Genomic DNA, 14,311 nt, shown 5'->3' with positions numbered 1-14,311 from the left:
GGTAAATACAGCAGAAGCTGTGGATTTTGCAAACTATTAACTGTAAAGATCTGAATGGCTTAAAAAAAAAAAAAAAAAAAAAAAAAAAAAAAAAAAAAAAAAAAAAAATTAAAAAAAAAAAAAAAAAAATCCCACAGTTTCTTATTCCCAGGCAACATTTGTGCCAGCAGCACGTATGAATACTTTATAGAGCCAGGTAATCCAGTGCAGGAGTGAGTTATATGGCATTGTATAAACTGCAGTAAACCATAAGTAGTGAATTACTTATTTGATGCATAAATCAGACCTGTGTCCAATGCAGGGAAAAATTAGGGAACACTGGAGCACACACATACAAAGGGAGGCTGAAGGTTTACGTGGCATGATTGAGCAGGCTTTGATTTTTCCGAAGTGATCTGTTTCCCCATCTGTCAGAAGACTGAGCAGTCTCAAAAGTAGTATGTGTAGAGGGTGAAAAGGCAGAAACAACATGCTGTGGAATTTCACAGTCTCGTCTTTCCAACGCCCGTTTCCAAAGTTCCACAAGATGGCTTCACTTTTCTTTGGATTATTATGTATATATTTTTTTAAAGAAGATCGTCTGGATGGTGTATTTGTTTTAAGTCTTCACTCAGAGCAGCCAGTAAACAAAGAGTTCTCTGCAGTGACTCCTTAGAAGCAACAGCAGCAGTTGACATAACCTGTCATTTCTGGCCCTCCTGCCTAGGAATGGACAAATCCAAACACATGAGTGTGGGGAGGCAGAAGTGCTTTATTCTCAGTACTTGGGGGGCCCTCAAGTCCTCGGGCTAAGCAAAACAAACTTGTTATTTTGCTGTCTCTCGTAGAGCTATGGGTGACCTCAGGTCCATTGTACTTCAGAGGAGAGTTCTTGGAGCTACCAAGCAGAGAGAATAATGATTGATGTGGAAAGTGCCAGCAGCACAGCTAAGCCTGGACTAGCTCTTCTTGTCTGGTGGAAACAGTCCTGTTATTTAGAGGGGCATGTGCTGTCCTCGCTGAACAAGGGAGGCCCTGCACTCTCTGGGATGCCTGAGATTATTTCCTTTCAGTTCCTTCTTGTTCAGTCATGCTTTCTGCATGCAGATATCCAGAAGGGTCAGGGCTTTCATTTCCTGCTACTTATTTGAATTTGCTTGCTAGTGAACCATCTGTCACTGAGGGCAAGGCTTCTTTCTGCCCCCAAACTGATGCTCTTAGTCAGTGCTTTCTCTCCTCCCATGCATGCTCCTGGTTGTCTTTGTATGTGTATCAACTTATTGCACATAAGTGCTCGAAACTTTCAGAGCTCACAAGATTTGATCAAAGCACATATCCTGGAACATTCCACACCATAGGATGGCAGCCTTGTGTCACTTCTGTTTCCTTCAATGGATGAAGTGCAGCTCCAGTTACAAAGGTATACTGGTGTCTGTGATTCTGCATTCAAGAAATGCTAAAAATTACATAGTGAAAAGGAAAGTCTGAATATTTCACACTCTCATTTGCTTGTTTTCTTCCTTGTAGCTCCACATAGTCTAACCCTAATGCAGGCAGTGACTGCTGGCCCAGAGAAGCATTCCGCCCCTGGGAGCTGTGTTGCTCAGGCAGACACAGAGATGCAGGAGGAGGAACTGAGGGAACTCATGGGCTGAAGGGTTACAGACCCAGCTTTAGTGTTTCATGGTATGCAAACTCTGGAGCCTGCACTGGCATTGTGGTGGAGTACAAGGAGATGCCATTGGCAGCTGAATCCCCTCAGAAACCCTCCTGCCCAGAGAACTCCTAAGTGCTGTGATTGAAGGCCCCCAGGTGAACACTTCCTATAAAATCAAGGTGTATGGGCTGGCTGGAGGATAACACTTCCCTCCTCTGGGAGCTGTGGCTGCAACAGGTATCTCCTTGGAAGTGGTTTAGAACCAAAGTGAGCCATTCTGCTAGCTCAGGGGACCCTTCTGGCAGCATGTCTGGAGAATGTTACGTGAGATTGACAACTAATCTGCAGAGTGAGCACGTAACCCAGCTCTGAGAAAGCTGAGCAGTCAGACTGCAGCTTTGTTCCATCTTCTTCTGGTTCTGGAGCCCTGCCTGCATAGCACAATGTGGGTCCTGGAGGAGGAGGAATGGTAATACATCAGATTGTGGAAATAAATGAGAGCACATTTGCAAAACCAAGTGCCAACCTCACATTCCTCTGCTGAAGGACCCAGATTGTGCAGCAACTGCTGACAAATCAAGGATGTGATAGTGCCTTGCCTCTGGAATGAGTTACACATAGGAGCATGGCTTGGAGAAGCAAGTTTTCCATTCTGTTGAATGTTTTAAAGAAGATTTATGCTGTTTACTGAAGACTTCTGTCTGTGTTGTGCATCATACCCTCTTCCTCTCCTGGCTTATTCTAGTCTCAGATGCACTGCTCCTTTTGTATGCAGACTCAAAGGAACGTTAGGAAGAGTGATTAGGTGAGACAGCTTGATGGGAAACTGCAGTGCCGACCCCTAGGAAAATGGATTTACCAGTAAAGGTTGTCCATTTATTCAGCTGATTCCTCTATTGAGAGAACCTGGAATCTCAGATTTTCAGCAGTAGTTTCTGTAGTATTTCTGGACTCTGATATATTTCAGTGCTTTTCTCTGTGTTTAAACAGCTGGCTGGGAGAGGGAAAAGCCGTTTAGCCAAAGTGTTCTTAAAAGAACACCAACACTGTAGTGGATCGTGGTTCTTCATTCCTCTTTCAGGGAGCTGCAGTGATACCCTGCAGTGAGGCTGAGCCGATTAGCGATTCTGCAGTGAAACTTGTTGATAGCCTCTTTTGGAAAATAATGTGAGATCCAAGAGATGGAAGCGAGAAATAATACAAAATACTCTTTGCTCCATCCCAAGTAACCGGGGAAATGTCCTGGCAGGACGTTAACATTCTTCTGAGTAAAACTCCAGTGAAGCATTACAAGTGGAATTCCTCAAAAGGCCAGCAGCAGCAGCGTGGACATATTTTGGCCATATTCAGCCTGAAGATTTTACTAAGAGAACGATACTAAGAAGTATTCTAATCTGAGAAAGAGCATATGTTTGTTGTCCATCAAGTTGCATTCCTCTCAGCTTTCAACTCTTTGGCATCTGCTACTCATTCATCTCACCGCCGTGAATCAGCCCATCTGGCTGTCATCCACCCACCTAGAGCTCCTACAGCTCTGTTTTCTTCCCATCTATTCCCCTACTTTCTCTGTCAATTATTTGATCTCCATGATCTACAGTTCGACTGTAATCCAAATTTTGTTACCCATTCTGTAGCTAACAGTCTGCTGAACATTGAACACTGATACTATCCATGGCATCAGAGTGCTTCCCATGTGTTCATGTCATTTATATTTTCCTGTCTGTTGCATGTTACTAAAAAAGCCACATACTCCCCTATTAAACTATAACACAATGTGTACTCATCTGTGATCATGTGTGTTTATATATGCATGAAGAGTGTAGACCGCTCTTTCTCATCCATAAGTTCATTTGTGGAATCAGTGATTACACACAAGGTAGTTATCAGAGATAACTTATTTACATGCCACCACAGGGATAACATGTACATGACAACCTCCTGTGTGGTTGTCAAAGGTCCTGCAATAAAATTAACCCACTAGTGGGAATCTGGGATAAGTATCAGTGGGGATGGTCAAACAAAAATGAGGAAAAAAAAGCCAATTTTTTAGTGATGTTTCACAGGGTTTTCTCAAGGATTCTTAGCATGTCAGCTTAAGGACACATAGCCTTATTTCTTCTTTTTCCCTTGTATTTTTGGACATTTTTTCCCCCTGTTGCAGCTCAAGGTGCATGGCACTTCTCCACTGGGACCATCCATGCCATGGAGCTTACTTGTATAACATACAGATGCTTTTTCCTCTTCACTGGTCTGTTCGCTTTGGTTATGCATGGCTCCAGCAGAAATACTTCACAGTAGAGCCCAGCTGCCACTATGCTTTTTTTTTTTTTTTTTTTACTATTTTTTGAGTATTTCTGAGTATTCCTTCGAGTCAAAGAAGCCTAAAGAACGTTCTGCATGTCTTCCTGCTTTGTTCCCTGGAAACCTTCCTTCATTACCCTACTGTGGTCAGATAACAGTTCTGATAGTACAGTTGTAAAGAAAAAATGAATAACCAGCAGCTCTCATGGCACGTAGGCTGATGTGCTGACAACACTGCTGTCTTCAGGCTGCACCATATGTAGGGCCTGGTTCAGGTCACAAGCTGGTGGAATTCAGAACAACCTTTACCTAAGTCAAAAGTGTTATTAATATGGTATGTGTAATATATAATAGATGTAAGTACAGGTCACTGTTTGCCTTACAGACTTCACTCCTTCCTGGAGATGAGAAATGATGCTTTTACATCTGTGCTTGTTCTGAGAGTATATTTTCAAGTTAAAAACTCTGCATTTATTTGAAAATATTTTGAAATTGATCTTTCTCTCCTGAAAACTTTTTTTTTTCTTTTTTTGATACGTGTGTGAATTTGGAGACAGATAACTGAATCCTGAGAACATATTGCTGCTAATCTGACTGATGATGGTAGATGAGTTGCTTTCTCTTAATTGAATGCCATGGAGCATGAGAGTTAGGCAGTCAGTGAGGTGTGAAATGATGTGGTTTTCCACTAATGAGGAGATAATTCTGCATGGCTAATTGAAGTGTCAGAAAAATCACCTGCCTGTTGCCTTACAGCTGTGATCAGAAACGCATTTGCAGTTTTGTACAGCTCTCAGGTTTTTGGAATCTGACTGTGCTACAAGCTGTGTTCATAGATCTGTTCAGCATGTTGAAGGCCAAGCCTGCTTCTCTTTCATCCTTTTGGACCTCTCTGAACATTGCTCTGGTTTGTTTATCTTTTAGTTAAGGGTGTCCTCCCCTTCCTTCAAAATTCAGCATGTATCAAGGTGGATCACTCCTCCAAGCATGTTTTTACTTGGGCAGGAGGAGATTTAGCATGTTTCTGTGCGTCCCATTTCTCAGCCTGGATTCGATATTGTTGCAATAATTGGCATGCATTCCAGTTCTGGTTTGGATCAGTAGCAATGACTGCTGTGCTGTAGTCAAGATAAAAGGCATGGTTGAGAGATGTAAATTAGCAAAGGTCTTTAGAGGTAGCTGAAGTGGACTGATTTACATCAACTGAGGATGAATCCATCCATTTCTCCACTGAAAGCATGTCAGCTGACCCCTGTGCTTAATGGTTGTGGCTCTGGATCTGCTGATTAGTGTGGCTCTGTGTGGGAACCACATGCTTGGTGATGCTGCCTGTGCTTCTAGCCTGGATTCAGTCTCCAAAATAGAAGTACCCATCTGTCTTCTCTGATCTTAGAGCTCTTTAATGAAAGCACAGAAACTGTTTTGTACCAGGTGCTAGCTGTCATGTGCTGTATTTGGGGGGTTAATTATCAGGAGATTTTAACTTGTAATTTACCTTTGTTTAGCACATCTAATCACAACATCTGGAGAACCAGACAGTGCAACATCATTTAATGCTACCAGTCCTGCTCCTACAGAGCTAAGTCACTTAACAAACCCCAGCACTGGTCCCCATGCTCTGCCTTTGGTGCCCACTGACCTTCCCATCTCAGAAGTCACTGATGCTCTTCGTGACCTTAACGTAACCCACAGGACTTTCAGTAGTTTCACCCTGTCTTGGGCAGCACAGGATGAGGTATTTGATCAGTTCCTTATCACTCTGAAAGACCTGTCCAGTTTAAACAGAACACAGGAAATCTTTTTGATGGGAAACCAACGAGAAACAGAAATTACCAATCTCACAGCTGGCACTCAATACCAGATTATCCTCCGTGGAAGCACTCAAGGCCAGCTGTCTTGGGGCTTGGAAGCTCTAGCTGCTACAGGTATTTTCTATGGATTCATTAGCCACATGTTCCTCTTCTGCTTTGAAATACGAAACTTCATTTTCATACTGCTGTTCCACTGCAGAAATGCAAAGCTTTGTGATTGATGCCTTTCTTAGTTGTAGTTGTTTATTTTGTTTGTTTGCATGGGATAAAACTTACTGCTATGGAATGAGAGCCTTGAGTTATGTAGCATGGACAATGCCCCATGCAGCTTTGAAGGTGATGTAGCATCATTTCTCTCTTTTCAAACTGCATGCAAAGAGAGGCATTGATGCATCTGCTATTTACAAGGCACATGAAAATAGCAAGATATTACAGGGATTTATTGGGACTGTGTTTCAAAGCACAAAAGAAAGACCACAAGGAAGTTGCAGCTTGCAGCACTGGCCTGGAAGTGGTGATGTTAGAGAAAAAAAAGATTGCAACACATTGGGAGTATATCCTTCTGAAAACTTCTGCCTGTTATCCCTATTATGTGAATTTCACGAGGAAACTGGGCTGTAGCCCCAGAGCTCAGTTCAACAAAGTACCACTGTAGAAGTTCACACCTGGAGAATTGATCTGGGGACTAATGGCCATAGCAGACCACCTGCAAAAGAAATGCAATTCGTGATGTAAGACATTCACACAGAAATACAAAGATTATTATTGCACACCTAGAAAATAGTCAGAGCAGCCTTATCTCTCAATGGTTTGTTCTATCTTTTTTTTTTTTTTAAGTTAAGAAACATCATCCCTTGATATCATTTGTGATGACACTATGGTTGTTTTGTCACATATGTTGAACGCTTAACGGATGAGGTTTACAGAGGTCTTCAACCATCCAACCTGGTGCATGAGTTTATATGAGTATCTGTCAGCCCCTTGACAGCATGATGGGGTTGAGTGCACTTCTGTTTCAGGCATGCATGAGACATAACTGGGAGGCAAAGGGGACCTGCATCTTGGATGGGAATGAAACTGAGCACTCTTCAGAGAAATGCGAATTGCTTCTAGGCTGTGTTGGTTACTTACATATTTATAATCGTGCTTTGACTTGAAATATTTACCTTGCTTTAACTTTTGCTTAGCTTCATTTTCATTTGAAGTTGATATGTTTATTTTATTTCCGTTGACAACAAAGATTATTCTTTCTGATACAACCACTTCTTTTTCTGTTTCATTTTCTCTTCTTTCAGCTAAATGGTGCTATCTTGACATGATCCATATTTTAGCTCCGTGATTGTCCTGATAAAGCTGGATTCCTGTGTTCTTTTGTTGAACATCATTGCGTTATTTCATAAACCATCTCTTCTTTTCTGACAGGATGAGAAAAACTCATCAAGACTTTGAGTAGTAGCAGTAATTTACTTTATATTAGTGAATTGCACTAATGATAACTGACTGTCATCCATGAAACTGATAATACAGCTCCACCTGCCTATGTAAATCTATGTGAGGGTCACAAAATAGGCTTTATGTTGTTATGGGGAGATCTATATGAATAAAATTAAGCCTAAATCTCATTTATTTCAGCACTCCCTTATGCATCAACTCAAAATATATGCAAGGCTTTACGATGAAAGTTTAGAAAAGAAACATCAGATCCATTGCCCTCTGTGCATCATTTCTTATAAAAGCTCAGGAATGCACATTGAGGTTATTTAGCTAGACTTTGATTCTATTATAATGCTGATGCATCAACAATGCAAATAAACACAAAAAATGCTGGAAGTGCCAATGGTTGACCATGTAGCAAAGTCCAGGAGTTGAACTCAATGATCCTTGTGAGCTCCTTCCAACTCAGGATATTCTATTATTCTGAGATTTTTCATGTAGGAAAAAAAATATATTGTTGTGTTGTTTTCCCATGAACCTGGTAATTTTAAGGAATCAGCTGCATTGTCTCAGCACTGGAAGACTTGCTTCTCTTGCTGGGAAAAAGACCTAAATTTTCAGATTTAACAACAGCTGAGCGTTAGCTCCAATGGCCCCAAGTTTCCTAAGCCACCCTTGTGATGGCATATGAAAATGCTGATTTCTGTGAAGGCAGATTTCAATTTCAGATTAGTATCAATATCTCTGAAAATCCAAGCTTTTCTGCCTCTGGGAAGGCTTTGGTGGCAGAATAATGTAAGATAATGAGGATAGGCCTATTAAATTGAAGTCATGCAGACATAAAGAGATTTTCCCTTCTTTGCTGTTTTGAATTAGAAATAGTTTGGAAGAATACGTAACATCTTTCAATTAAAAGCTTAACCATCTGAATCCCAAGTACTAGAAGCTCAGAGCCTTGCTAGCCTTACAATAGGCGTTACTGCAGTATTCACAGTCACTTCATAATGGCAAATGCCAAATTCTTAATAGCTGCACTGAAGTGGTTATGGTAATACTTGTGTCATTGGGAGTTGTAATTAATATTAGCAAAATACATCCAGCTGTAAGGTGGTCTATAAACTGCTTTTTGTGAGCAGTCTTTCAGCATTAGTGTGATTATTATTTATTATTATGGTTCTTTTCTTACTGTTCTGTCTTGCCAAGTCTCCGAAGAGACTTTATGAGTTACCTGGGGCAGCTGGGGATGTAAATGTGGGGGTGCATCTCTGCGCCACTTGCTTCCAAATGCAATTCATTAACTGAAAGTCATTAAGTAATACCGTGTTGCCACCGGTCTGTAATCTGAGTAACTGACTGACTCTCTGTCCTTATTCAGAGGAAGAACCTGAGCTTGGAAACTTATCAGTGTCAGAGACTGGCTGGGATGGTTTCCAGCTCACCTGGACAGCAGCCGACGGGGCCTATGAGAACTTTGTCATTCAGGTGCAGGAGTCTGATGATCCAGAAGAGACCTGGAACGTGACAGTCCCCGGCGGACAGCACTCTGTGAACATTACAGGCCTCAAGGCCAACACACCTTATAACGTCACACTTTACGGTGTGATTCGAGGCTACAGAACCAAACCCCTTTATGTTGAAACCACAACAGGTATCTTTCCATCCAGCCTAACGGCTCCCTTTCGCTGCAGACAGGGACACGAGCCAGAGCTATTGCAACTGCTTGACAAAGCTTGTTCACTCGGTCTGCTTTGCATGGGTGCACTGAACTCATTAAAGCTTGGCTGAACATCTCTGGCGTGGAAATGTCTCATGATCAGACTTTGCAATAAGAGTCTCAGTGCCCCCACGGAGCCATTTTGCTTTCAGGAATGCTCTTTTTACCCCTCTCAGAATGGCTTGTTTTGTTCCCTTTATTCACTTTTCTGCTAGCTGACGCTAACTGCAAAACCCAACTGGCTGTTGCACATGTTCAGGAAAGTCCAGGTTGCCTTGTGAAATTATATTTGTAGCCCAAATAAGCAAAACCCAAGGGCATGTTTGAGTTTTGCCTTTCAGAAACTATTTCTGAAATTACACACCAGCTTCTGCATAAATACAACATGGAGGGCATAGTCTGACTCAAGGACAAGGCCCTTCCATGTGTTCTCATATGGAGAAGAACACGAGTAAATTTCTACCAAGAATATATTGAGCCCCATGAAGTTTAAACAATCAGATTGTTCTGAGAAAGATACAGTGCAAAAAGGCCACATTTAACCAAAATACTGTGCCATAACAGTGAGCTGAAAGAAGGAAGGTAAACCTCATGTCATCAGAAGTTTGAGTGAGGCTAATCAAGAGCCACAAACATCATTTTGTGGCTGATTTTGTGAAATGCTGCACTGTGGATAAAGGTTTGCTGATCATGAGCTTCTACTGTGATAAACAAATAGAAATGTCTGTCCTGTGTGGCTCAGTGAATCTTTCAGGTGTTAGGATCTCTGTAATGAGCAGGATACGAATTGGCAATAGAGGGGCACCAGTGGCTCTTCCTTTGGGTGATTCCCCTGGGCTTCCTTACAGACCTTGCAACCTCCTGCCATTGTGGGACAGCCAGAGCTTGCTCATATGTACTTTTCCCAAGCACATATTGCCCAGCACAGAAGGGGGTAAAAGTACATGCAAGAACAAAACAAAATGAAAGCATTATACTCAGCAGAGCTTGCCTATTTCAGTAGTGCTTTAAGTGGCTTGGCTTCAGTAGAAATGTGTGTGGCACAGGGCACTTGCCTTGGGCTGCGTCCTGCTGCAGTCTGGGAGCGCTGTGCTTTGAGGGTCTGGTAGCAGATTGCCCATTGAAAATAGACAAATGTGGCAAGGCAAAAGAAGTCGTAGAGGAACAAACAAGAAAACAGACATCATGGGTGTCCTGCCCAGACACGCAGTGTGCTCTCCTTTTATTGACATAATGAAAACAGCTGAAGATTCCCTGCTGAGGTTTTCCCTTCCATTTCTGGGTCATCCTCGGCATCCGGCTTTTTAGAATTTTCCCTTCTGGGGACTTTCAATTGTCAGAATTTTCTGAGCCTTCCTGGAGCACGTCAGGGATGTCTGCAGAGAGGAAGAAACCCCAAGGCAGCTATCACTGCTTTGCATTTTGGCTCCAGCTCCCAAATTACATGCCAGCTTTCATAAACTTAAGCTGAAAGGGAAACTAGAAGAACTAAAACAAAACACAACCTTTTCCTCTGGATACAGCTTTTCCTCTAGTCTTAGCTTCTCCTAAAACTGGAAGCTGACTTCTCCAAATGCCTTGGGGTGCTTGGAAATGTTCCTTTGGGATTTCTTTCATGCTCAGACCCCAAAGATGCATGGCTGCAAAAGGAAATAGCTAAAGCTTTTAACCTTCCTTTTTTCCTTTCTTTTTTTTTTTTTCCCCGTCTCTTTTTCCTCTTTTTCAGCATTTTGAGTTGCTGTCATTTCATTTCTTCCCTTTTAAGAGCTGTTTTGCCTGTAGCGAGCTTTTACTTAAACCCTTTTCTCCAAGGGCAGCTTGGAGTGCTGTCTGCATGAGCAGAGCGAAGCAGATCATTTCTGAGCAGATGGGGGTACGGGGCTGTCCCCTGCTGACCAATGTTGTTTCCCTCCTCAGGAGCACACCCCGAAGTTGGTGAGCTAACCGTTTCCGACATTACTCCTGAAAGCTTCAACCTTTCTTGGACGACCACCAATGGGGACTTTGACATCTTTACTATTGAAATTATTGATTCTAACAGGTTGCTGGAGCCCATGGAGTTCAACATCTCAGGCAATTCAAGAACAGCTCATATCTCAGGGCTTTCCCCCAGCACTGATTTTATTGTCTACCTCTATGGGATCTCTCATGGTTTCCGCACACAGGCAATAAGTGCTGCGGCTACAACAGGTATATAAAACCTACCTCAGTGCTAACTCTCCTTTCTTCTAACTCTTCCTTGCAGGTTGTGCCCATTTCCCTGCCCTCAGATACCCCATCAGTCTGCCCACTGCCAAATTCTCTACCTCACTGTTTGACACCTTCTAAAGAAGACCTGCTGCAGACATTTTGAGCTGTGAATGTTAAGCCACCATCCCATCCAGCAAAGTCAGTCAATCACAGTGTGATGCAATTTCATTCACATAATAATGTGTTAGCTCTTGTTCAAACATTAGGGTAGGGACAATCTCTGAGACCGATGAGAAGCAAAACAAATTTCGCAAGAAGCAAGTGGCAGATGATTCATTATGATGGCTTTGCAGTATGTGCTGTGCAGCGTTGAGGACACACTCCTTCTTTCAGATAAGCCAGTTTATAGGTACAGTTTTTATCCTGATTCTCTAAACAGGTTTCAGGCAAATTTCAGTCTGTCAGCAGATTTCTACAAGGCCAATACATTGCTGGAATTCAGCTTCAGACTTCAGTTTTGATTTGATGTTGGTAAATGAAATAGGTAGGCATTTAGCTGTTGGCACATTGCACATCCTGAGGTTTTACTGTTGATAATGTGTCCAAAAAAGGCTCTCAAAGAGAAGGAAATGTCTAATGTGCTTTAGCCAACTACAGCGTGGAAGTGGAATAAGAGAGGATGAGAGGGCTAGGTTACATAAGCAGAAGGTGCTTCTCACAGCAGACAGATAATAGCCCATGTTGTGATCATTTAACTCTACCGGTAAATTTTTGCCTGCTGACATGGTCTCTGGAAGAGTTGTCATAGCTATTTGTCATGGCAGGAGATCAAGGTAGTCAATGACGTCAAGTTTAATATCAAATATCAGAGGTCAAGATAATGCAGAGTTGCATTTTCTAGCATCAGTAGATTGTGAATCTCCTCATTGAATCATGGTAAAGTGACCACTGAGGTTATGGTATGGAAAACATCAAGAAGTATTTGGCTAGATGGTCTTTGTGATCTGTGGCTCATGTAAATTCAAACTTTCATTTTACTGCTTTGGGTTTTAATAATTGCAACGCATTTCCATTTGTTTTTCTTCCCATAGTAGAGGAACCTCTCCTTAGCAAACTCACTGTATCAAATGCTACCTCAGACTCCATGTTGCTCATGTGGGAAGCACAGGACAATGCCTTTGACCATTTTATTCTAGAAGTCAGAAACTCTGACTCCCCTTTGGACTCACTGGTACAAATAGTGCCAGGGGCCTCCCGGCACTATGTAGTCACCAGCCTCAAAGCTGCCACTAATTACACTGTCCAGCTCCATGGTGTAGTTGATGGGCAAGGTGGTCAGACCTTGACAGCACTGGCAACCACAGGTATTTCACTGTTTTGACTTCTAGGTTTGCTTTTTTCTCTTCTTTCTTTTTCTGCCCACCAAACTGCTCTGAAACGTGGCTCCAACTCATCATCCTTATATTTCATACTTTGATAAAGTATAGGAAGATCACCATGAGGGGAGGCTGAAATAAACTGACCTTGTGAGTGCTTGGAAAGAGAGATATCTGGGACAATGGAAAAGGCTGGAAAAGTGCCCCCAGCATTAAGGGAGCCAGTTGTAAACCACGATTGGTTTCATTATATATACACTTATCAGTGAGTGCTGTGTATATATAGCTGACATGCTCCAGATGGTTAATTCTTTCACAGAATATCTTTTCACTTGGTCTGAGCGATGTGCCTGTTCATCCCATCCTCACTTGCTTCCTTGTGGGTGGGAGGGCTTTGTAGCTTTGTCAGCCAGAGAGGCACCTGCATGTCATTTTGGTTCTTTGTTCTTAAAACCAAATGTCATCCAAGACATTTGCATCTCTTGTGGGAGTTTTGTGCAGCATGCTCAATGACCAGCCAAAATTGCATGGAGTGGTGAGACCACCTTCTGCTAGTTCTGGCATTCTTCTCTGCCCGGCATTTTTAAGCATTCCAAGCAGAAAACTGGGCTCAAGTAGGAAGTCCACCCTTTCTTGATGGTCAGCCCACCACGCTGCTACTTGTATTGCTGTCTTTTAGTCCTTGAGACCTGTCGGGTTTCACCGTAGGTCAGAGCTTTTCCTGTGGTGATGATGATTCCAAGAGCTCACCGAGACTCTCCTGAAGAGAGAATTCCAACTCGTTTTGCATGTAGTACTCTTTGGAGTCTGGGTGTTGTGTCATGAGCCTGCCTGACTGGATGCAAATGGCATGTGAAGGAATGCAGCCATGTCAGAACCAGACTGGAAAGGATCGGTTTTGTCACCTCTGAGCTGCATGCGGGGCTGATGGCTCCATGCTCAGTCTCACTGGGTTCTTCACTCGATCCTGTCTGCATTGTGGATATTTTCTCATCTCCTCCCATCTTCAGAGGTATTATGCTTACATGGTGATGTCTTCACTGTCAGCCATGAAGGCATTGATTGGCAGCATGACAGTGGCATGTGTCCTTAATCGGGGCCACTTGGATTCACCTCTTCCAAGACTTTTCCATTGAGGGAGGTCAACTATTAATTAAAAGCAATTGGGGACAGCTGGTAAAAATTGGAACATCTTGCAGCACTTCTTGTTTTAGATAACAAAAGGATTTTGTTCTTTCACTCTTCTCGGTCAGTTTGATACATTCTTCTTGCTTTTCTCCCAGCATGTATCACTTGTACAGTTTTTCCCTGGTGTCGTAATGCCTGCATTTCCCAAGGTGTTCTTGGTTCAATTGGCAAGAGAAAAAGAGAAATTCAGATTCCCAGGCCACCTGACTGCAGGGTTGTGTTTGTGGCCTTTCTGTGCTCTAATGAATCCTTAATGATTTTACTTTAAATGAAATAGATTAAAGTAGGAATGGTACCCTTTCTATAGCATGAAGGCCAAGTTTCTGAACAGTCAGAAAGAGGGAGAGCAAGAGCATTGCTTGGTTGTTTTTGTCCAGTCCATTAGATGCTCTTTGATTGTGCCTAATCAGGGGACAAGAAACACCTTAGCCATTGAGTCCAGAGAGGTTTTGGCCTGAGATTAGTGCTGAGATGATCATTGCTAGGACTAAAATCCCAACAAATTTCTGGGTCCGAAAATATGAGTATCTACAATGCCAGACAACAAGAATGCTAAGCAGAAGCTGAAGTCTGTGTTCAAGGACATTTGTTTTGATCCTAATTTCTGCCTGAATCCTACTTCAGAATTGCTTGAGTCTGGGTATTCCTGTTAAATTTCCAG

General features: G+C 42.5%; 1 protein-coding gene across 7 annotated transcripts in view; it reads left to right on the top strand.

Annotated features, from left to right (window-relative positions):
* TNC (tenascin C) overlaps nucleotides 1-14,311 on the top strand; it is an 81,503-nt gene that overhangs the window by 49,891 nt on the left and 17,301 nt on the right. For 4 of the 7 annotated variants that reach the window (XM_042830597.1, XM_042830602.1, XM_042830596.1 and 1 more), the window contains exons 11-13: nucleotides 8,558-8,830; nucleotides 10,814-11,086; nucleotides 12,178-12,450. The exons of 1 other annotated variant lie outside the window; for it this stretch is intronic. In XM_042830597.1, coding sequence (XP_042686531.1) covers nucleotides 8,558-8,830; nucleotides 10,814-11,086; nucleotides 12,178-12,450 — 819 coding nt within the window. The remainder of the gene's footprint in view (nucleotides 1-8,557; nucleotides 8,831-10,813; nucleotides 11,087-12,177; nucleotides 12,451-14,311) is intronic. 2 more of the 7 variants (XM_042830598.1, XM_042830600.1) reach the window with 1 other exon arrangement.

Source organism: Centrocercus urophasianus, unplaced genomic scaffold (assembly GCF_019232065.1).
Source record: "Centrocercus urophasianus isolate 14NV4802_14NV808 unplaced genomic scaffold, USGS_Curo_1.0 seq_34, whole genome shotgun sequence".
NCBI classification, from domain to species: Eukaryota; Metazoa; Chordata; class Aves; order Galliformes; family Phasianidae; genus Centrocercus; species Centrocercus urophasianus.
Note: the sequence above shows the minus strand (reverse complement) of the source record. Positions and strands in the feature narration are given on the sequence as shown.